We start from the raw sequence: 23,994 nt of genomic DNA on the forward strand, positions 1-23,994 counted from the left end.
CAACAGTAATCTGGAACAAAAATCGCTTTATACTGGAATAATTACAGTGCTCAAACTCCTACTAATCCAACCATTAGAATACCCCCCCCACCCACACACACACACACCTGATGCTCTAACCCAGTGGTTCTCAACCTATTTATCATTGTGGGCCGCATGTGTTACCTGGGCCACAGGTTGAGAACCACAGTGCGCCCCCCTCAACCTCCCTCACAGACCCCTATGCCCAGCGCCTCCCGCCCAGAGACCCCTCCACAGCGTGGGGCCAGGAGCAGAGCCCTGGGCGGGGGATTGGGCGGCAGGGATCCCGGAACCTGCTGTGTGGGGCCGAGCAGCAGCCCTGACCCCCGACCCAGGGCAGCCCCAGACCCCCGACCCCACCAGGCTGGCTGGCAGCCTTTAGCACACAGCTGGGCTGCAGCTGTGTGCTAATTGGGCTGTGGGTTGCTCTAACCACTCCCCTCCCAGAGCTGGACACCTCTCCCCCCACCCTGCTCTTGGTTTATCCCTATTAATCTAAACAGGCTGATTTGCAGACACCTCCCTTTGCCAGATTCCAGGAAGTGGGTGGGCCTGAAGGAGCTCAGCCCTCTTGTAAGTTTCTGTTTCTCTTGCCAGCCATGGCCGCTGTTCATGGGAAAGCTCTGGAAGATGACCTGGCCTGTCCCATCTGCTTGGATTCCTTCCAAGACCCCGTCCTCCTGAACTGTGGGCACAATTTCTGCCAGGCCTGCATCACCCGGGTCTGGGACGGACTGGAAGAAAACTTTTCCTGTCCCAAGTGCGGGAAGAGATTCCGGGAGAGGCATTTGCACCCAAACCCCCTGCTGGGGAAGGTGGTGGAGAGAGCCAGGCAGCTGGGGTGGGGGGCAGAGGGCAGCATGTGCCAGAAGCACAAGGAGAGGCTCAAGCTGTTCTGCGAGGAGGATCAGGCCCTGATCTGCGTGGTGTGTGACAGATCCAAAGAGCACAGAGCTCACAGGGTGGTTCCCATCGAGGAGGCAGCCCAGGATTACAAGGTAACTGGCTCTAATGCAGGGCACTTGGAGCAGAGCAGTGGGGCTGGGAGGGGAGAGGCCTCCATGGATGGCAAGGAGGGGCAGTGCGGGGGTAGAACCCAGGAGTCCTGGCTCCCACAGCCTGGAACCAGTAATAGAACCAAGGAGCTGTCCTAGTCGTTCTCTAAGCACATACCCTCCTGTCCGGGAGCTGGGGCTAGAACCCAGGAGTCCTGACTCCCAGCACCCCTGCACTAACCACTGGGCCCCACTCCCCTCCCAGAGCTGGGGTTAGAACCCAGGAGTCCTGACTCCCAGCCCACCTGCTCTAACCCGCTAGATCCCCCTCCCCTCCCAGAGCTGGGCACAGAACCCAGGAGTCCTGAATCCTCTCTCCATGAGCCAAACCCTGATTTCCTACTCCCAGTTCAGCCTTCCCCACAAGCCATCCTTCCACCTTTGTTGACAGGGCCAATTTCAAAGGCACCTGCAGATTCTGAAAAAGGAGAGCGCCAGCCAGGAGGCCTTCACCGTCAGCGAAGGGAGGAGGCTGGAGACGCTGCTGGTAAATTCTCTTTCCCCATCCTTGGGATTCCCCTGCACTTTGCCAATGCAACACCCTTGCAGAGTGTGTCTCACGTCCCCCTCTAGTGGCTGGTCCCCATAGAAGGCAATAGCCTACTACTGCCAGAGCTACAGAGTCAGTCTCTCTCTCTGGCCCAATAACTATTTATGACAGAGGTTCTCAAACTGTGGTTCACGAGCGCCATTCAGGTGGTCCGCAGATAGTTCCCTCTAAGGTGCGTGCCTGGGCGGCCGCACACAAGTGAATGAAGGGCCACCCACCTAATTAGTATAGCCGTGCAGGCGTGGTGGCTCCACTAATTAGGTGCCTGGACCCTGGAGAAGACGTACATGTAAGGTGAAGTGGTTTCCTTGGGCGGAATAGGGGATAGGTTGGAGGGGACAGTGGGTTGAGAAGAGGGGGTGGGGGGAATTTGGGACGTGCTGGGCTGCGGCGGCTAGAGAAAGAGGCAACTTTCCCCAGCTCCAGGGCTGCGGCTGCCGGGGAGAGACCCCGCTCCTTCCCAGCCCCAGCTCGGGGGCTGCTGCAGTGGGGGAGAGAGGGAGAGACACCCCCTTCTTCCCAGCCCCAGCTCGGGGGCTGCTGCAGTGGGGGAGAGAGGGAGAGACACCCCCTTCTTCCCAGCCCCAGCTCAGGGGCTGCTGCAGTGGGGGAGAGAGGGAGAGACACCCCCTTCTTCCCAGCCCCAGCTCAGGGGCTGCTGCAGTGTGGGAGAGAGGGAGAGACCCTCCCCCTTCTTCCCAGCCCCAGCTCGGGGGCTGCTGCAGCGGGGGAGAGAGGGAGAGACACCCCCTTCTTCCCAGCCCCAGCTTGGGGGTTGCTGCAGCGGGGGAGAGAGGGAGAGACACCCCCTTCTTCCCAGCCCCAGCTCGGGGGCTGCTGGAGAGAGGGAGAGACACCCCCTTCTTCCCAGCCCCAGCTTGGGGGTTGCTGCAGTGGGGGAGAGAGGGAGACACCACCCCCCCTTCCCAGCCCCAGCTCAGGGACTGCCATGGCGGGAGAGAGAGAGCACATCCATCGCATTAGAAAGGTTAAGACTACTGATATTAAAATATGAGTTGTGTACTTTTATTTGTAGAACAAAAAAAGTTTATTATTAAGTTTTTTATATATAGCGCTTTTCTCCAAAGTGCTTTACAATAGTTAGCTAATGGTACAAACAACATTTGGAAAGATCATTAAGTGGTCTGCCAAGACCCTCAGCAACTTTCAAGTGGTCCATGAAAAAAAAAGTTTGAGAACCACTGATTTATGCAAAGTGGAGCAGCTTCAACAGAAGAGATGGAGGGCGCCTGACCTTAGAAGAGTGTCCCAGAGCTCCCTGGTTAGAGCACTTTCCTCAAAGGTGGGTGACTTAGGTTCAAGTTTTGGATCCAATCAGGCCGCATGGGGATTTGAACCTCTGTCTTCCACATCCTAACGAAATGTCCCATTTAACATCTGGGCTACTGGTTCTTCTGGGAGTGTAGAGCTCTCACTTGGACCAGAAGTTCCTGCACCTGCGGAAGTTTAGTCAAAACAGATAAGTTCCCACAGAACATTTCGGGTGTGACAAATCAGTATTTTCTGATGGAAAAACAGGGTTGTCGAAAAATTTCTGAGCAGCTCTACTCTAGGGGCTGGTCCTGCTAAAGGATAACAGCTCTACTACTGCTGCTAGGTAATGGAGTTACTCCCTTTGCTCATGTGATCCGCGCAGTGGGATCCCAGTTTTGAAGATAGGTCATTATAAAGACTGGATATCTCAATGGGTCCCACCCTCTAGTGGCTGGTCCTTTGTAGAGGAGAACAGCTCTACTACTGCTGCCAGTTAACCCAGTTTTCTATCAAAAAGCACGTTGGATGCTTGCACCTCTCTGCCCATCTGCTCCTCCCTCCCTTGTATATTTCCATGTCCTGCTCCCACACATCCCATGCTGCCCCTTCACATGGGAATACCACGCCCTCCCTCTCTGAGGTGCCCGCAGCTGCGCGTCCCACGTCCCAACCTGCCCCCCTCTCTCCCTGCCCGCCACAGGCTCACACCAAGGCTGAGAAGCAGCAAGTGGTGTCCGCCTTCCAGCATCTGTATCGGCGGCTGCAGGAAAAGGAGCGCTTCCTACTGAAGGGGCTGGGTAACGTGGCCCAGGGTGTGAAGCAGCTGCGGCAGGAGAACATCAGCCGGCTCCACCAGAGGGCGACTCTGCTGCATGGACTGGTAGCCGAGCTAGAGGGGAAGTGCCGGCTGCCAGATGCTGAGCTCCTCAAGGTGAGGGGGAGAGAGAGAGGCCCCCAACTTGCCACCCCTCTCCACCATCCCATGCTGCCAGCGCTCCCCTTGCTCGCTGGACTTATCAGAGAATCGCCCTCTGCTCCCAGCAGTGAAGGGACTCTGACACGCGGCCGAGCAGTGCCAGTTTACATCTGACAGGGGGTGGCCCGGGAATCACTGACTTCTTCCTAACCATAGTCCACAATACTCCTGCTCCCACTCCAGAAATACACCCCCTGCCTTCCCTTCCAGCCCCTGGGCCACCAAGCCCCAGTTCGTGGCTGGAGAGCTGATGGTCTCTTCTTTCTCTCCCACCTAGGACGCCGAAAGCACCTTGAACAAGTAGGAGCCTCCTTCGTGCCCTCTCTTATCGGGGAGGGGGCTGGGGGAGAGGCCTCCCCATCCCAGCTGCAGAATATTCCTGCTTCTGCATCAGCAGCAGAGTGGCCTAGAAGCCCCATTTGGTTTTAGCTTGTGCACCCGCCTATAGAAGGGCATGGGTGGGGGCTGCACCGGTGGCAGTAGCGGAAGGGGATGGGGGTTGTGTTTGGGGTGCCTGGGGGGCTCACCGAGGGAAAGGAGAGGCATGCAAGGAGGCATTGAGGGGTGGGGAGGAAGGGGATGGGCGGGCCACACGGGGATCACCCAGGGCAAAGCAGGAAGGGGACAGGGGGCCACAGTGGGAATGGGGGGCATATGGGGGCTGCCAGGTGTGGGGCAGAAATGGGGGGAGCTGTGCTGGGGTCACTGAAGAGTGGGAACAGGGTCACATGGGGGTCACCGAGGGGCAGGAAAGGGATGGGAGGGCTGCATGGGGTATGGGGGGTGGCTGCGTGGGGGTCACCGAGGGGCAGAGCAGGGAGGGGACGGGGGCCACGTGGGGAGCTGCACAGGTGTAACCGAGGGGCAGGGAGAGGAGGGACAGGGGCTGCACAGGTGCCTGTTTGTCCCTGCCAAACTTTTCTCCTTGGTCAGTGGCTAGATGCCAAGGACCCAGCTTGACTCTCAGATCTCAGGGGGAGTTTTGGGGGTTGGCAAATAGACGCAGCGTCCTACTGCAAGTCAGCTGTGCCCGCTGGATCCAGCGTTGCTGAGAGATGCTCCCCCTGGCACACTTAACATGCACACGGTGCCCTTAATACAGAGTCCCTCCGGCGCGTGCCTGTTTGTTTCCCTTAGGTATAAAAAGATGACGCTGCCCGAATTGGCGTCTGTGCCCATGGCTGAACTGGAGGAGAGCATCAGGTATCACTCCCGCAAGAGGAGAGCTCTCCAGGACAAGATGTGGGAGAGCCAGGGTAAGCAGTGGCACTGTTGTTGTTACTTTTATTTATGTAGGGTCACTCTGGGGTAGGACGTGTAAGGAAGTCCCTGCCCCAAGGTGCTTCCAATCTAAATGATTAATTATTTGTAGTGTAATTGAGTCTCTGCTGAGCGGTAGGAGATTTGGGGAGCTTCCTGTCATAGGCACATTGGTTCTGCCAGTGGGTGCCTCACACCAGCTCTGCCCCCTCCCCCAAGGCCCTGCCCCCACTCCAACACAGGGCCCCGCCCCCACTCCACCTCTTCCTGCCCTTGCTCCACCCCCTCCCCCCAGACTCCTTCCCCTGAGCACCTCATGCCCGCTGCTGGCTCCTTTCTGCTCCCTCCTGCCTTAAGGGCAGTGAAGGGGGGAGAGGCAGAGAGGAGCACGGGGTGGGGCAGCCCCACTCAACAGCTGATTGGCGGTGCAGCTGCTGAAGAGCTGATGGGGGTGCAGGGCCAGATGTTGAACAGCTGATTGTACTCCTGGGGGAACTCTGCGCCAAAAAATTACAAATTCTGCGCACAGTATTTTAAAATTCTGCATATTTTGTTTGTCAAAATAACACAATATAATCATGCCAGTTTCAATCATTTGTGCTCATCTATTTCAAAATACCAGTCTGCAGGTATGTCTGTAACAATACAGAGAACAAAAAGATTCAGAAAATGTTTTTTTGACCAATAGATTCCTTACTAGGCGTATTAATACAGAACTCGGAGTAATAATTCATTTACACTACAATAGAGAACCGTATTTCCCGCACCCCTCAGATCCAGTGCAAAGGCTTGGGGGAGTCAGGGGTAACGGAGGAGCTGAGGGAGAGGGAAGTAAATTGCTGGGAAGGAGCCTGGGTGTGAACTTGGAGAGTTTGGAGGTGTGGGTGGGAAAAGTATGGAATAGGTTTTTTGGGAGGGGCAGGGAGGGATTGTTGGGGAGCTGCCCCCAAGCAAACCCTGGCTGACCCATAGCCTCTGCCATTGAGTCAGGCACATCTGCCCCTGTCCCCATGTGTCCCTGTCCCCCCCGTGTCTCTGTGCCCAGGGGTGCTGGAACAATTTGTACAGTGGGGGGTGCTGAGAGCCACTGACTCAAACTAAAAAGCAACAGAGGGTCCTGTGGCACCTTTAAGACTAACAGATGTATTGGAGCATAAGCTTTCGTGGGTGAATGCCCACTTCGTCAGACGCATGTAATGGAAATTTCCAGAGGCAGGTATAAATATGCAGGCAAGAATCAGTCTGGAGATAACGAGGTTAGTTCAATCAGGGAGGGTGAGGTCCTCTGCTAGCAGTTGAGGTGTGAACACCAAGGGAGGAGAAACTGCTTTTGTAGTTGGCTAGCCATTCACAGTCTTTGTTTAATCCTGATCTGATGCTGTCAAATTTGCAAATGAACTGAAGCTCAGCTGTTTCTCTTTGGAGTCTGGTCCTGAAGTTTTTTTGCTGTAAGATGGCTACCTTTACATCTGCTATTGTGTGGCCAGGGAGGTTGAAGTGTTCTCCTACAGGTTTTTGTATATTGCCATTCCTGATATCTGACTCTTGTCCATTTATCCTCTTACGTAGTGACTGTCCAGTTTGGCCAATGTATATAGCAGAGGGGCATTGCCGGCACATGATGGCATATATAACATTGGTGGACGTGCAGGTGAATGAACTGGTGATGTTGTAGCTGATCTGGTTTAAGCTGAGGACTGTAGGTGATGGCCAGTGGAGTTCTGTTGGTTTCTTTCTTGGGCTTGTCTTGTAACAGGAGGTTTCTGGGTACACGTCTGGCTCTGTTGATTTGTTTCCTTATTTCCTTGTGTGGGTATCGTAGTTTTGAGAATGCTTGGTGAAGATCCTGTAGGTGTTGGTCTCTGTCTGAGGGGTTGGAGCAGATGCGGTTGTACCTCAGCGCTTGGCTGTAGACGATGGATCGTGTGGTGTGTCCGGGGTGGAAGCTGGAGGCATGAAGGTAGGTGTAGTGGTCGGTGGGTTTTCAGTATAGGGTGGTGTTAACGTGACCGTTGCTTATTTGTACTGTGGTGTCTAGGAAGTGGACCTCCCATGTAGATTGGTCCAGGCTGAGGTTGATGGTGGGGTGGAAGCTGTTGAAATCATGGTGGAATTCTTCCAGGGTCTCCTTCCCATGGGTCCAGATAATGAAGATGTCATCAATGTAGCGTAAGTAGAGAAGGGGCATGAGTGGACGAGAGCTGAAGAAGCGTTGTTCCAGGTCAGCCATAAAAATGTTGGCATATTGTGGGGCCATGCGGGTGCCCATGGCGGTGCCACTGGTCTGGAGGTATATATTGTCACCAAATTTGAAATAATTGTGCGTGAGGATAAAGTCACAGAGCTCAGCAACAAGTTGTGCTGTGTCATCATCAGGGATACTGTTCCTGACAGCTTGTATTCCATCTGTGTGTGGGATGTTTGTGTAGAGAGCCTCTACATCCATGGTGGCTAGGATGGTGTTTTCTGGGAGGTCACCAATGCATTGTAGTTTTCTCAGGAAATCTGTGGTGTCACGGAGATAGCTGGGCGTGCTGGTGGCGTAGGGTCTGAGCAGAGAGTCCACGTATCCGGATAGTCCTTTAGTGAGTGTGCCAATTCCAGAGATGATGAGGCGTCCAGGATTTCCAGTTTTGTGGATATTGGGTAGTAGATAGAATAACCCCGGTCGGGGCTCTAAGGGTATGTTGATTTGTTCCTGTGTTAGTGTAGGGAGTGTCCTGAGTAGATGGTGCAGTTTCTTAGTATATTCCTCAGTGGGATCTGAGGAAAGTGGCCTGTAGAATTTGGTATTGGAGAGTTGTCTGGCAGCCTCCTTCTGGTAGTCAGACCTGTTCATGATGACAACAGCACTGGCCCTGAAAGGAAAGGGGGGGTGTTGTGTTGTATATGGACTGTTTCTGAATGGCACGAGGGCTGCTATGCTCTATATGGACTAGCTCTGAAGGAGGAGGGGCTGTTATGCTGTATATGGACTAGGTCTGAAGGGAAAGGGGGCTGTTATGCTGTATAAGGACTGGCTCTGAAGGGAAGGGGACTGTTCTGTATAGACTGGCTCCGAAAGGAAAGGGGGCTGTTATGCTGTGAATGGACTGGCCCTGAAAGGAAAGGGAGCTGTTGTGTTATATATGGACTTACTCCAATTCTCTCCTGCCCTTCCAGAGATCCTGACCCTGGATGCCGCCTCTGCTCACCCTGGCCTGGTGGTGTCCCCAGACCGGCACAGCGTGTGGCATGGGAACAGCGGGGGCTGCCCGCCCAGCGACCACCGCAGATTCTTCCCGGCCTCCTGCATCCTGGGCTCTGAGGGCTTCTCCTCGGGCCGGCACCGCTGGGAGGTGGAGGTGGGGGACAAGGACGGCTGGGCGGTGGGGGTGGCGAGGGAGTCCGTGAGGAGGAGGGACCCCACGCAGCTGCAGCCCCAGCACGGGGTGTGGGCTGTGGAGCTGGGACAGTTCCAGCTCCTTTCCATGTACCGATGGTTACCAGCGGCAGTCCCGAGCCGAAGGCCCCACAGGATCCAGGTTTGTCTGGACTACGAAGGGGGACGGGTGTCGTTCTACGACGCCAAGAACCTGACCCCACTGTTCACTTTCACGGCCTCCTTCACCGAGACACTCTTCCCTTTCTTCTGGCTCTGGGCCCCCAGCGCCCGCATCACGCTGTGCCCCTGAGGGAGACAGAAAACCCATCCTGCCAGGACCACGGCCTGATTGCTAGGTAACAGGGATGCATCCCATACACCCGGCCCCACAAGTCTGGTTGCTAGGCGATGGGCTAGGGACTCTTCAGAGCATGGTTTTGTATCCTTGCCCATCCTGGCTCATAGCCATCGATGGACCTGTCCTCCATGAACTTATCTAGTTCTTAATTGAACCCTGTGGTAGTCTTGGCCTTCACAACATCCTCTGACAAAGAGTTCCACAGGTTGACTGGGCGTTGTGTGAAGAAATACTGCCTTTTGTTTGTTTTTAAAACTGCTGCTGCCTGTTCATTTCATGGGATGACCCCTCATTCTTCTGTGATGTACATATGCATATTTATCACTCCTAAATCCGAATCAAACTTTTATTTCTGTGACCCTACAACTTAAATCTACTTAGCATACATCAATTATATGTAACAGTGTATGAATCATAACATCACCCAGCACAATAAATGGATAATAAAAGGAACTAATGGGCTACAAACCCTCCATACCTGACCCCACCCGGTAACAGGGACACAGCCCATAACCCCAGCCCTATCTGTGACCCATGTGTGGCAGAGGGCAGGAGCGGGTAGGAGTTCCCGGGACGCTGTGGGTCTGTTCTCTGCATCCTAGCTCACCAGAAGGGGCCGTGTTATGTCTCTACAGAAAGCCAGCGTCACACTGCTCCTCGTAAGCACTGCGAGATGCCTGGACGGCTGACGCGGCAGGAGCAGTGGGTGCGACCTGGACATCCCCCATGGGCAGCGGGTGTCGCAGGCCAGGGGATGCCCTACCCACACTCCGCCCCGCTCCTGCTTCCCGCTCTTCCCCTGTCGCCCCAGCCCAGGGTGTTTCTCTTTCCCAAAGCAGGCGGGGGCTGGGGCTAGGGTGGGCCGGCTAGCCGCCTGGGACTTGGAGCGGCTGGGGCTAGTGATTGGGCTGCCCAGTGCTGAGGCCGCCCGGCGCTCCAGGGCTGGGTGTGGTCGGGCGGCCCAGCTGGGGCGGGGAGGCTGGTGGCTGGGGCCGTCCGGGACTCTGGGCGGCTGGCGCAAGGCTCCTCCGGCCGCAATGGGTGGGGAGGGGCTCCGGGAGGGGGGAGGCCTCAGGCAGAAGGGGCGGGGCCGGGGGCTAGCCTCCCCAAACAGGAGGTTCATGCGCCCCATTCTCTAGGGCTATGAGGTGGGGCGGGTGGCCACCAGAAGCTGACAAACGCCGCCCGCCTGAGAGAAATTGGTTTGGCTGTCGGTCTGTCTATGTGTAAACTGCATGTGGCTCCCAGCGAGAGGGACCGGATGGGAAGAAAGACAGACGCAAGGGGGACAGAGAGACACACTGCGTCCTCACCGCCCAAGGGAGGGTCCCAGCCGGCCTGGCTGTTAAACGCTGGGAGAACTTGGGGGGAGACGACCCACAAGAGACCCTCCTGGCTAACGCAGTTGAAGTCTAGGCTTCAGGTGGTGGGGTCTGGCTTGGTTTTATATGGACCCCTTTCCGTCCGCTATTTCCCCCTTCGAACCTCCCCTCGGTCTTCAATACACCTTGCTTCCACTGTGACCAAGCTCAACACTTCTATGGACCTAACCCCTGGTGTAGACAGCGCTATGTTGAGGGAAGGGCTTCTCTTGGGGAGAGGTGCCTCGCACGGTGGCGGCGGGAGAAGCCCTCCCATCGGGGTAGGTAGAGTCTTCGCTAAGCACTGCAGTGGTGCAGCCGCAGAAATCTGTGTGTCAACAAGTCCCTAGAGATATCCTAGTTCTTCCACCTCGATGCCTGTCACTGTAGTAATTGATCACCTCTTTATTATTACTGTTTACGTTACCATGGCACCTAGATGACCTATCAGTAATCAGTGCCCCGTTGGGCCGGGCGCTGCACAGACACACAGGGAGAGACAGTCCCAGCCCCAGCTGAGGTCAGGGCCCCGTTGTGCCAGGCGCTGCACAGACACACAGGGAGAGACAGTCCCAGCCCCAGCTGAGTTCAGGGCCCCGTTGTGCCGGGCGCTGCACAGACACACAGCGAGAGACAGTCCCTGCCCCAGCTGAGATCAGGGCCCCGTTGTGCCGGGCGCTGCACAGACACACAGCGAGAGACAGTCCCTGCCCCAGCTGAGATCAGGGCCCCGTTGTGCCGGGCGCTGCACAGACACCCAGCGAGAGACAGTCCCTGCCCCAGCTGAGATCAGGGCCCCGTTGTGCCGGGCGCTGCACAGACACACAGCGAGAGACAGTCCCTGCCCCAGCTGAGATCAGGGCCCCGTTGTGCCGGGCGCTGCACAGACACCCAGCGAGAGACAGTCCCTGCCCCAGCTGAGATCAGGGCCCCGTTGTGCCGGGCGCTGCACAGACACACAATGAGAGGCAGTCCCTTCTCCAAACTACTCACAGTGTAAATAGACAAATGATGGATTAACACCACCATTTTTAGGTGGGGAAACTGAGGCCCGGAGAGATCCAGTGACTTGCCCATGGTCACAGAGGGAGTCTGTGGCAAATTTGGGATTGGATTTCAGGGATCCTGAGTCCTAGAGCTGTGAGATAACTCTCCACACCCAGCTCTGGGGAGAGAACCCAGGAGTCCTGACTCCCAGCCCCTCCTCACCCTGCTGTAACCTGGAGACCCCCCTCCCCTTCCTGAGCCTACAACAGAACCCAGGAATTCTGTCTCCCAGCCTTCATTTTCCAAAGACATTTGCATTAAGCGGGAAGCCCCACCTCTGCTGTTTGCAGTATAGAGCCTATGACAAACAGCTGCGTACATTTCCCATTCTATCCTGCAGGTGGCAGCACTAAGCAAAGTGTTTCAACTATCTTGGGGCTGGAACGTCAATGGAAATCCTGCGGTGCCAGCATTAGGAGGTGGTAATGCCCTCTAGAGGGCAGATGGACGTATGACAGGGAATTTAGCCCCTTATGTATGGACAGGGACTGGGCCAGTTTGCTGGGTGGCAGCAGGGAACTGGGAACGGTTATTCCACGCTGCAAAGTCCATTAATATCAAAGGCAGCTTGATCTGGGTTAAATGATCCCTGGGCAAGGGGAAGATCCCGTGGCAAGGAACTCACGGCTTTCCTGTATTACAGCTTGTTGCCAAAGAGGCCCTGACCCAGAGCGGGATGGGCTGAGTAGAGCTTTACAGGACTCATTTGCCCAGCGCTGAGATGCAGCCACCTCTGGGCTGGGGCAACTGGGTAACAGCTGCACAGAGCGCGCTGTTCTGGCAATGAAATGCAGCCGCCCCTGGGGGTGGCTTACCTGGGTAACAGCCGCATAGCGATGCTGCTGAGGGATCGCTCAGGCAGGGCTGAAATGCAGCCACCTCTGGGGAAAGAGTCACACAGCAACACAGCGCAGTCAGCCAGCCCTGATATGGAACCACCTCTGGAATGGGGCAGGCGGACAACAGCCACACAGCAACACTGCATGGGGATCACTTACCCAGCACTGAGATGCAGCCACCTCTGGGGTGTGGCAGCTGGATAACGGCCACACAGCAGCATGGATTGTAGTCTTGGTAACAAAGTGCAGCTGCTTCTAGGGTAGGACACGACAGCATTATGTTAATGCACTTGGGACCATGTCTGCACACATGCAGTATGTTCACCAGCAGGATTCGAACCTTCGACCTTTAGCACACTCTTCTATTGCTTGAGCCAGAGGCATATAATAAGGGCCGGATTTCCAAAGCTATTTAGGCACCTTAAGATGCAGATGTCCCCCAGCGCAGTGGTTTTCAAACTGCGGGTCGCGACCCAGTACTGGGTCGCGGAAGGTCAGGCACTGGGTCGCGGAAGGTCAGGCACTGGGTCGCGGTGGCTCTGGTCAGCATCGCCGACTGGGCCATTAAAAGTCCCGTCGGTGCTGCCCGGCTAAGGCAGGCTAATCCCTATCTGTTCTGACACCACACTGTGCCCCAGAAGCAGCCAGCAGTAGGTCCGGCTCCTAAGTGGGGGGGCCATGAGGCTCCACGCGCTGCCCCCACCCCGAGCACCGGTCCGCACTCCCATTGGCTGGGAAGGCTGCCTTAGCACCCCTGCTGTGCTGCTCTCTGGGAGCCACTGGAGGTAAGCCATCGCCCCAATCCTGTGTCCCAATCCCCTGTCCCATCCCTGAGCCCCCCCAAATCCAGAACCCCTTCCTGCACCTAATCCCGTCATCCCCAACCCCATCCCAGAGCCTGCACCCCCAGCCCAGAGCCCTGACCCCCTCCTGCCCCAGCCCAGAGCCCCCTCCCACACCCTGAACCCCTCATTGCCAGCCCCACCCCACAGCCCTCACCCCTGCACCCCAAACCTCCGCCCAGCCCTGAGCCCCTCCCACACCCCAATCCCCTCATCCCCAGCTCCGTTGGGTCGCGGGCATCAACCATTTTCTTCACTGCCCTAGAAAGGGAGTTTCAAAAGCAGTGTTGTAATTGCTGGGGACCACCACCAGGGGGCGAGACGCTCTCACAGGTGTGTTACAGCCATGCCGCAGTTACTCCTGTATCCATCAGAGCCAGTATGTGGCCAGGAGACCGGAGCTAAAAGCAGAGGGGCTGGAACAATTTGTACAGTGGGGGGTGCTGAGCGCCACTGAACCAAACTGCAAACCCTGTATGTGATGGAAACTACTTAAAGCCAGGGGGTGCAGCAGCCCCCCTAGATCCAGCACCTATGGCAGGGACATGCGCAAGGGGGGGTGGAGCTCCAATCAGTGGGAGCACAGAACTGTACACCCCCCTGACCTGTGGTTAAAAGCAGCCGCCCAGCAATGCCCCTCCCCGCGCATGTAGCTGATCTGTGACTGCTAGCCGCAAATATCCCCCAACGCTCGGTGATGGGACACTAGCTGGGGAGGGCTCTGAGCGACTACAGAGAATTCTTTCCCAGGCGTCTGGCTGGTGGGTCTCGCCCACATGCTCAGGGACTAACTGATCGCCAGATTTGGGCTCAGGAAGGAATTTTCCCCACGTCAGATTGGCAGGGACCCTGGGGTTTTTTTGCCTCCCTCTGCAGTATTGGGCACGGGTCCCTCGCAGGTTTAAACCAGTGTCAATGGTGGATTCTCTGTAACCTGAAGTCTTTAAATCATGATTCGAGGACCAGTAACTCAGCCAGAGGTTAGGGTGGGTGTGATTCTGTGACCTGGGATGGGCCGGAGGTTCGACTGGATGATCACGATGGTCTCTTCTGGCCTTAAAGTCTGTGAGTCCCACCACTGTAGTATTAATAGACTATCAGGGTTGGAAGGGACCTCTGGAGGGGCTCACAGCAACTGGGGAGCTGCTCCGAAATGAACACGACACCCCAGCCTCACACGCTGTAACCCCCTGGGTCTCCCATCCAAGCTTCAAGCAGGCCTGGTAGAGCTGAGCTGAGAGGAGGAAGCAATTGCAACTGAGGGAAGGGGAGGCCACCTTTGTTAATAAATACCTTGATGATGATGGTAATTGGCTAATTAAGGGATTAGTCAGGGCAGTTCCAGCCTGCGTTTATGTCATTTTTACTGCTACAGGAGGATTAATGCCAATGGCAACCACAAATATCCTGGATAACAGCGTAATGATGGACTTTGCTGGGGGGTAGGGAATGGGTTATGGGGCTTTCCCCTCCAGGGGGCACCGGCTCTGCTCCTGCCCCAAATGGGTATTGGCTGGCTCAGGAGGGTGGGGAATGAGATACAGGGTCTTCAGCCTTGCGAGGGTGCGAACTCTGATCTAGCCCCATATCACAGGGCCTGGAGAGCTCAGGGGGGTGGGGAAGGAGAGATGGGTCTTTTCTCTTCTAGAGGGCGCCAGTTCCAATTTGGCCCATGGACACTAGCAGTCAGTCATTGCTGTTGCGGGAAGGTTCGGTGACCTGTGTGACATGAGCTGCACCGACAGGACGAGAGCAGCATTTCTGTGCAGCTAGCAAATAGCTGTTGCAACACATGCCAGAAGTGGCTGGATGAGCCATACTTTTGCTGCGCAGCTATGAAATACGTGCTGTGCCCCACCCCAGAAGTGGCTGCATCTCAGGGTCCAGTGAGGGATTCCTCTGCAGTGTAGCTGTGCGGCTGTTACCCAGCTGCCCCGCCCTCAGAGGTGGCTGCATTTCAATGATTGGCGGATGATCCTGTGCAGCATTGCTGTGCGGCTGCTAAACCGCTGTCCCACCCCAGAGATGGCTGCATCTCAGTGCTGGCTGAGCGATCTCTGTGTACTGCGGCTGTTCAACAGCGGCTGCGTCCTACCCCAGAGGTGGCTGCCCCTCGGCAGTGGGCGAGTGATCGCTGTGTAGTGCGGCTGTTAAGCAGCGCCACACCCCAGAGACAGCTGCATTTCTGCTATGAGATGACAGAAGGAGCATTGATTCAAACCTGAAACTATAAAGAGCCAGCAGACAAACACCATCTTATTCTGCCTTCGTGTCCCGGCAGGTTTCCATCCATCCCATCAGGGAGGGAAATGGCATTTTAATTTGTTTGCTTTGTTGGGGACATTTTGCTCGCCTTCCAGCATCACCTGGTTGGTTTACGTGTAACTACCCCAGTATATCAATTTTTAGCAGGCACACACCTGTGTGGCGTGGCCGAATTTTCCTCCATCCTATAAAATCTCTAGCCAAGTCGTTTTCTCTCCAAGAGTCAGCAGCTGGTGAAAAGTACAGCGAGCCGCACAGTGCAATTCTCCTGCTGGCACTGCGCCGCCGAGAGACACCGAGTCCCCCGTGCTAAGTGCCTGGAAGGACTGGCCCTGACCCAAAGGGAACTCAATAGAAAGGTGCCCATTGGTGTGCAGGGGCCAGGGATCCAGCCGGGTCTGGGGCAGCTGCTCTTGCTTTCCCCACCCGTGAATGGGGAGAAGGGTGTCGAATTGCTCCCCTGCAGGGCTGTTGGGGGGACGCCATTCGTCGGGGTTTGTGTAGACAGACAGGGGGATTCTCCTCTCGCGCTGTCTGGTGCAACACCATTGAATCTGCCATGAAGCACAGCTCTAGCCATCCAGCCAGAGCGCCCTCTGTCTATCTATCCACGCCATGGCTTCCTTTAGCTATAGCTCCCTCCATCCGTCTATCCATCGCTCTTCCATCCATTCATCCATCTATCCATCCATCCATCTGCCCATAGCTCCTCCCTCTATCCACCCATAGCTCCCTCCATCCGTCTACCATAGCTCAGTCCCTCCCTCCAGCCATCCACAGCTCCCTCAATCCATAGCTCTATCTATCCATCCATCTCTCCACAGGTCCCTTTCCAGAGCACCTTATCCATCCACCCATCCATCCATAGTTCCCTCCATCCATCTACCCATAGATCCTCCCTCTATCCATCTATCCATTCCTCCCTCTGTCTATCCCCTCCCTCCTTCCCTCCATCTAGCCAACCATCTACTCTTAGATTCCCCCCAGTCCTCTATCTATCCATCCATCCACAGCTCCTGCTATCTATCTATCCCCTTCATGGCTCTCTCCCTCCATCTTTCCATCCATCTCTCCACAGCAATGCTATCCATCCATCCAGAATTCATTCTCTCTCTCTCTCTTCCCATATACCCTCTCTATCTATCTATCTATCTATCTATCTATCTATCTATCTATCTATCTATCTATCCATCCATCCATCCCCATACACCCCCTCTATCTATCTATCTAGTCCCTTCATAGTTCCCTCTATCTATAGCTCCCTCTATCCATCCATAGCGCTCTCTCCTTCCCTAGATCTCTCTCCCCTGTCCCCTGCATGCTGGCTTGTCTGTCTGCTCGTTTTTCTCTAGCACCCATCACTGTACTCTCTGTCGTTTGCATTGTGGTAGGGGCCGGAGGGAAAGCAGCCACGCACGGTGTGTTGACTGAGAAGAGAAGGGTGCTAGCTTTCTCCCCTGACCTGGAGGAGCAGGTTGGGGCCTGAACCGTAGACTGCCCCGAGGGATAACATACCCAGCTCAGCACATGCTAAAAGCCCAGCTTGCCCAGCACTCCAGAAAGGTGCTTGTGAGCTCCAAGGTGTTCACACAAACAAATCCCTGTGTCCACACAGCGTCTGAGGCTGGAGCACAGGCCTGGGAGTGAGGGATTCTGGAGTCGCACACCCCAGCGACTCACTACATGGCCTCAGGGGAGGGATCCTGACTCCCAGCCCCCCCCTGCTCTAACTATTAGACCCCACTCTCCTCCCAGAGCCAGGGATAGAACCCAGGAGTCCTGAGTCCCAGCTCCCCGTGCTCCAACCACTAGACCCCACTCCCTTCCCAGAGTTGGGGAATAGAACCTAGGAATCCTGGCTCCTAGCCCCCCTGCTCTAACCCACTAGACCATACTCCTCTCCCAGATCTGGGGAGAGAACCCAGGAGTCCTGACTCTGAGTCCCCACCCCATCACCTACTCCCTCTCCTTGCCAGGTACCGACAGTGCCCGGGGCTGGCTCCTAGTTCAGCTGGCCCCATCACCGATATCATTCACTCCAAAAAGGAGAGGGTTATTTCTTCCGTCCTTGACGGGGACATTGGGACAAAAAGCAGGATCCTGGAGATAATTGGTTTAACGTCCCCCTGACGAGCAAGTTTGATTTAAATAGTAACGAGGCAGGCACAATCGACTGGCTTCTAGTGACACAGCGCATAGACTGCCCTACTTCCCCAGCTCCGCTGGACTGAACGCCGGAGGGAAACGGAAAGTATCTATCTCCAGATCTTAATGTTATCTGTCACTGTCCCTCCATCTATGTATCCCCTCTGTTCCTATCCATCTGTCTGTCTGTCCAAGCCCCCTAGGCCCTGCTAGACTCCTGGCTGTCTGTCTAATCACCCTGAATCCAAATATACTTTTGTCTGTCTGATCCCCCCTAGAGCTGAGTATACTTTGTCTGGTTGTCTGTCCGCCTAGATCCTAATATACTTTGGTCTGTCTGTCTAAGCCCCCCTCCTTCCCCCGATCCTAATATACTTGTGTCTGTCTGTCCGTTCCCCCTGGATCCTAATTTAACCGAGCTAGCTATCCATTTTTTCATCTATTTATCTATCTATCTATCTATCTATCTATCTATCTATCTATCTATCTATCTATCTATCTATCTATCTATCTATCTATCTATCCATCCCCATATACCCCCCTCTATCTTTCTATCTATCACACACCCCATCTATCTTATCTTAACTTTCTTATCTATCTTATCTTCCTTATCTAACTTCCTTATCTATCTTTTCTTAACTTCCTTATTATTTAAAATTAAAAATCGAGTATATAATCCAACTCTTCCACTCTGTATTTGTGTATGCACACATGCTCTTAAGACGCACTGTTATGGGGCGAAACTTTCCCCTTTTCTGGGATTCACCATTATTGCTAATTTAAATAACATAAATACAACATAAATCTCCCATTTACTGGCATTGTCTGCTCCTGGGCTTTTATTTATTTTTCCCTGCTGGGCCACTATGCCACTGCCCCTAGATTTCTCTCTGCCAGAGAGAGTCCTTCCAATCCTGTTATTATACTCTTGCTTGGAGGTAATGAATCGATAACTAATAGAACCCCCCTGGTCTGATACCTGGGTGAATCAGCGAGAAAGAGCTACGCAGCTCTATGCAGAGTTCTGTATGACCCAGGCATTTTGCCCTTCATACGTTCCTACAGCTCTTCATTATTGGTGGTTTGAAATTAGTAGGACCAGTTAAAATATTTCATATACAAAGAAGTTTTTATGATCTAAAGATTGCTCCTTTTGTAAACAAAATTTTTCACGCAAAATCTTCAACACTTTTTGTTTTTTACTAGAAAAAAATTCACTTTTTTAAAAATCAAAAATGTTTTCTCCTAACATTTGAAAGAAAACAGCATCAGTAATCAGCTATCAGTAATAGCCCTTTTAAAACCAGTGATCAACTTAAAAAGTGGTCTATTTTGAAACCATTTAATAATGTGCTAAAAGGAAAAATTGGTCCATTTTGAAACTTTTTCAATGACAACTTCAGGACATCAAAATGGTAATGAAAGTTATTTTTTATTTTTATTTGTTTACTAGCCCTAGAAGTTAGTAGCATGTTAATTCAATCCCTGGTCACAAATTTTCCGTCTGAACTGTTTTTTAAATAGAAAATTGAGTTTTAACTTTTTATTACATTTGATATATATATATTTATAAACAAATGCAAACAAACTTTACCTAAACTTCTCATAATATATAAACTTCTCCTAATGTGTTAACTGTTTGCTGCCTAACCTTCACTGTATTTGAAATGGTTGATTAAATACAATGTGAATGGTTTGAGACTTTTTCTTGGGTATTTCTGTTACAGTATACAATTCTTTCCATGGTAGTTAAACTCAAGATGTCTATGCTCCAATTTGTAACTGCTGGTTGCTTTTTGGATTTCCATTTTTGTAGCACGAGTCTTTTCGCAATTATTAGTGTTCTGCTGAGACAACGTTTTGAAAATTGAGTTTTCGATTAAAATAATATTTTTTTTTTGCCAAAAGTGTCTTTTTTCTGCAGATTTCGGATTTTTCACCAAAAATACCAAACTCCTGAAAATGGAAAGATTTTGGCCCAAAACTGTAATATTTCTGTATTTGAATTTGTGCTGAAAAGTGGGTATTTTCCATGTAAAAATGTTTCCTAACCAGCCCTAGAGCTGAGGCCAACCCCAACGCTGGCAGGACTAATCAGCACCCATGGCTGGGATATGGTACAAGAATGTTTCCCACCGTGACCTGACTTCTTCTGGATTTTGTTGTTGTTCTACTGCAGCCCCGTCACTTCTGAGCAAGGTCTGATTCACAGGACGATGGACACAGCCAGTAGATTGGAGAGAGATGTCCATGCTGGGAGAGACAGCCTTTCTCATGGTGTGAACATGGCGGTGAGCTTTGGGGATGGCGCTACGGCTGATGGGACCACCGCCTTTGGGGACCCCACTGCTAAGTCCAGGGAGACCACCTCCCATGGGGACCCCACAGCCCCTGGGGATGGTACAATCATACTGGGAGATGCAGACGCTGCCATGCTCCAACCAGAAGACAATGATGCTTCCAGCGCCACTGTAAACACTGCCACCAACACCGTCACCCCCGGAGACGATGACAGCGCCAGCACAGTCGGACGCATCAGCTCCATCCCTGGAGACGATAACTCTGCCCCTGGAGATGGAGACATCAGCACTGTCCTCGGAGACGGAGATGCCACCATCGCCCCCGGAGACGATGACAGCTCCAGCACCAACGGAAGCATCAGTCCCATCCCTGGAGATGATGGTGCCGCCCCCACCAATGGAGACCCAGCCATCACCCTCGGAGACACAGCCATCGTCCCTGGAGACGCCACTGTTGCCCCTGGAGACACAGCCATCGCCCTCGGAGACACAGCCATCGCCTCTGGAGATGCCACCATTGTTCCTGAAGACTCCACCCTCACCCCTGGAGATGCCACCGTCACCCCTGGAGACGCCACCGTCGCCCCTGGAGACACAGCCATTGCTCCTGGTGGTGATGATGTCACCATCCCCGGAGACACCAGCTCCGGCCCCAGATACGCTGCCCCTGTAGATGTCACCGCCGCTGTAAGGGAAACCACCGCTGGAGACCTCACCAGCACTGCAGCTCCTGGAGACACCATCACCTCTCCCTCTGGGGCCACCCCTACGCCTGGAGAGATGCTTATCTCTAGAGAGACCACCATCCCTGGTGAGACCAGCATCCTTATCCAGGCAGCCACCCCTGGTATGGCTGACCTCTTTTGGAGCAGCAATATCCCAGCTGAGCTGACCACTCCCAGCCAGCCCACCCCTCCAGGGCAGCCTGGCACCCCTAGGGACAGCGGCATCCCCAGGGAGACCACCACCTCTGCTGTGGCCATCGGCCCTGCAGCCAGCGTGACCCACGGTTGGATCACTCCCTTTGGGGGCACAGAGACCCCAGGCTGGGGCACCGCCCCAGCAGCCAAGGGCACTCAAGGGAGCCCCACTGTTCCCGGAGAGACCACCACAGCCCCTGGAGATGCCACCGGCACCGGAGACACCACGGCTGTCACCATTATCTCGAGAGACACCACTGCTTCCGCCGCCCTTGGCGACAACACCACCGTTCCTGGAGGAGATGCCGACACCATCATTGCCTGCCCTGGAGATGCCGCTAATGCCCCCGGAGATGCTGCCAATGCTCCCCGAGACTCCAACACCTCCATTGCCACCCCTCGGGACACCACCGCCTCTGGAGACGCTGGTGCTGCTGCCCTTGGAGATGCCAGTATCACCGCCACTGAAGCTGGAGACACAGGAGCTACCACCACTGCCCCTGGAGACAACACCACCACTGCCATCCTCGGAGACACCACAGCCCCTGGAGACGCCACTGCCCCTAGAGACACCGTCATCCCTGAAGACAGCATAGTCCCTGGAGATGTCACGATCAACACCACAAACCCTGGAGTTGCTACCGTCCCTAGAGACCCCATCACCAACATCAGCACTGCCCCTGGAGATGCTACAGTCTCTGGAGATACCATCACCACCACCACCACCATAAACCCTGGAGATACCACCACCACCACCACTGCTGCTTCCCCCGGAGATACCACACACCCTGGAGACACCACCACCACCACCATCCCTGGAGACACCACCCACCCTGGGGACACCACCACTGCTGCCCCTGGAGACGCTGCAGTCCCTAGAGATGCCACCACCTTCACCACCACTGCTGAAGATGCGGCAGTCTCTGGAGACTCCATCATCACCACCACCACTGCCCCTGGAGACACCATCACCGCTGCCCCTGGAGACATCATCACCATCACCATCACTGCTGCCCCTGGAGATGCTGCAGTCCCTGGAGACACCACCACTGTCACCCCTGGAGATGCGGCAGTCCCTGGAGACACCACCACTGCCGCCCTTGGAGATGTGGCAGTCCCTAGAGATGCCACCACCATCACTGCCACTTCTGAAGATGCGGCAGTCTCTGGAGACTCCATCATCACCACCAACACTGCCCCTGGAGACACCATCACCGCTGCCCCTAGAGACATCATCACCATCACCATCACCGCTGCCCCTGGAGATGCTGAAGACCCTGGAGACACCACCACTGTCACCCCTGGAGACAACGACGCCCCTGGAGACACCACCACCTCCTTCCCTGGAAACACCACCACCATCACCACCACTGCTGAATATGCGGCAGTCTTTGGAGACCCCATCACCACTGCCAACACCGCCCCTGGAGACACCATCACTGCTGCCCCTGGAGATGCTGCAGTCCCTGGAGACACCACCACCTCTGCTGCCCCTGGAGATGTGGCAGTCCCTGAAGACACCACCACCTCTGCTGCCCCTGGAGATGTGGCAGTCCCTGAAGACACCACCACTGCCCCTGGAGATGCTGAAATCCCTGGAGACACCACCACTGCCGCTGCCCCCGGAGATGCTGCAATCCCTGAAGACACCATCACCGCCCCTGGAGACGCTGAAATCACTGGAGACACCACCACCACTGTCACCCCTGGAGATGCTGCAATCCCTGGAGATACCACCACTGCCCCTGGAGACGCTGCAATCCCTGGAGACACCACCGCCACCGCTGCCCCTGGAGATGCTGCAATCCCTGGAGATACCACCACCGCTGCTGCCCCCAAAGACGCTGCAGTCCCTGAAGACACCACCACCGCCCCTGTAGACGCTGCAATCCCTGGAGACACCACCACCACCACTGCCCCTGGAGACACTGAAATCCCTGGAGACACCACCACTGTCGCTGCCCCCGGAGACGCTGCAGTCCCTGAAGACACCACCACCGCCCCTGGAGACGCTGAAATCACTGGAGATACCACCACCACCACTGCCCCTGGAGATGCTGCAATCCCTGGAGAAACCACCAGCACCACTGCCCCTGGAGATGCTGCAATCCCTGGAGATACCACCACTGCCCCTGGAGACGCTGCAATCCCTGGAGACACCACCACCACCGCTGCCCCTGGAGATGCTGCAATCCCTGGAGATACCACCACCGCTGCTGCCCCCAAAGACGCTGCAGTCCCTGAAGACACCACCACCGCCCCTGTAGACGCTGCAATCCCTGGAGACACCACCACCACCACTGCCCCTGGAGACACTGAAATCCCTGGAGACACCACCACTGTCGCTGCCCCCGGAGACGCTGCAGTCCCTGAAGACACCACCACCGCCCCTGGAGACGCTGAAATCACTGGAGATACCACCACCACCACTGCCCCTGGAGATGCTGCAATCCCTGGAGAAACCACCAGCACCACTGCCCCTGGAGATGCTGCAATCCCTGGAGACACCACCACCACCACTGCCCCTGGAGACGCTGCAATCCCTGGAGACACCACCACCACTGCTGCCCCTGGAGATGCTGCAATCCCTGGAGACACCACCACTGCTGCCCCTGGAGATGCCACCTCCATCACCGCCACCGCTGGAGATGCAGCAGTCCCTGGAGACACCACCACTACCACTGCCACCCCTCGAGACAGCACAGGCTCTGGAGATGCTGCCACCACTGCTGCTTCCAGAGACCCTGTGGTTCCTAGAGTTGTCACCACCACCACTGACCCTGGAGACATCATCACCACTACCATATCTGGAGACACTGATGCCCCTGGATATGACAATGACTCTGCTGACACACTTGAAGACACCACCATCACCACCGCCTCTGTAGATACCACAGTTCCTAGAGTCATCGGCACCACTGCTGCCCATGGAGACACCCCCATGGATCCCAGAGACACCACCACCGCCATGCCTGGAGATGCTACAGTCCCTGGAGACACCACCAGCGCCGCTCCTGTAGATAGCACAGTCCCTGAAGACATCAGCACCACTGCTGCCTATGGAGACACCCACACAGTCCCTGGAGACACCACCACCGATGGCCCTGGAGGTGCCACCGTCCCTGGAGATGCGACTGCCACCACAGATGATGCTGGTGATGCAACCGTCCCTGGAGATGTCCCAATCCCTGGAGATGTTCCTGCCACCACAGATGGCGCCAGAGATGCCACTGATACCCGTGGAGACACTGCTGCTGCTGCCCTTGGCAATTATGGGGATGCTGCCCATGGAGACGACACTGCGGCCACCACCCCTGGAGATGACCATGATGCCCCACGAGACACCAGGGCCCCTGGAGAGTCCACCACCCCCGGTAAGCAGCAGCGAAGCCCAAAAGCCCGCTGCCCTAGGGGGA

At 55.1% G+C, this 23,994-nt stretch overlaps 1 protein-coding gene across 1 annotated transcript; it reads left to right on the forward strand.

Moving 5' to 3' along the window:
• The first annotated feature begins 620 nt into the window (after positions 1–620).
• LOC135888401 (E3 ubiquitin-protein ligase TRIM39-like) lies at positions 621–9,295 on the forward strand. The gene is made up of 6 exons (XM_065416209.1): positions 621–1,019; positions 1,468–1,563; positions 3,602–3,832; positions 4,155–4,177; positions 5,015–5,133; positions 8,300–9,295. The coding sequence occupies exons 1-6, from the start codon at positions 621–623 to the stop codon at positions 8,809–8,811; spliced, it is 1,380 nt and encodes a 459-aa protein (XP_065272281.1). The 3' UTR covers positions 8,812–9,295.
• The last annotated feature ends 14,699 nt before the right edge of the window (positions 9,296–23,994 follow it).

Source organism: Emys orbicularis, chromosome 13 (assembly GCF_028017835.1).
Source record: "Emys orbicularis isolate rEmyOrb1 chromosome 13, rEmyOrb1.hap1, whole genome shotgun sequence".
Lineage (NCBI taxonomy): Eukaryota > Metazoa > Chordata > Testudines > Emydidae > Emys > Emys orbicularis.

Excerpts from the sequence above, each read along its gene's own strand:
- LOC135888401 (XM_065416209.1), top strand. The coding sequence starts at position 621 with ATGGCCGCTGTTCATGGGAAAGCTCTGGAAGATGACCTGGCCTGTCCC. Across the intron at positions 1,564-3,601 it reads GGAGGCTGGAGACGCTGCTG|GCTCACACCAAGGCTGAGAA; the intron begins GTAAATTCTCTT and ends TGCCCGCCACAG. Across the intron at positions 3,833-4,154 it reads CAGATGCTGAGCTCCTCAAG|GACGCCGAAAGCACCTTGAA; the intron begins GTGAGGGGGAGA and ends TCTCCCACCTAG.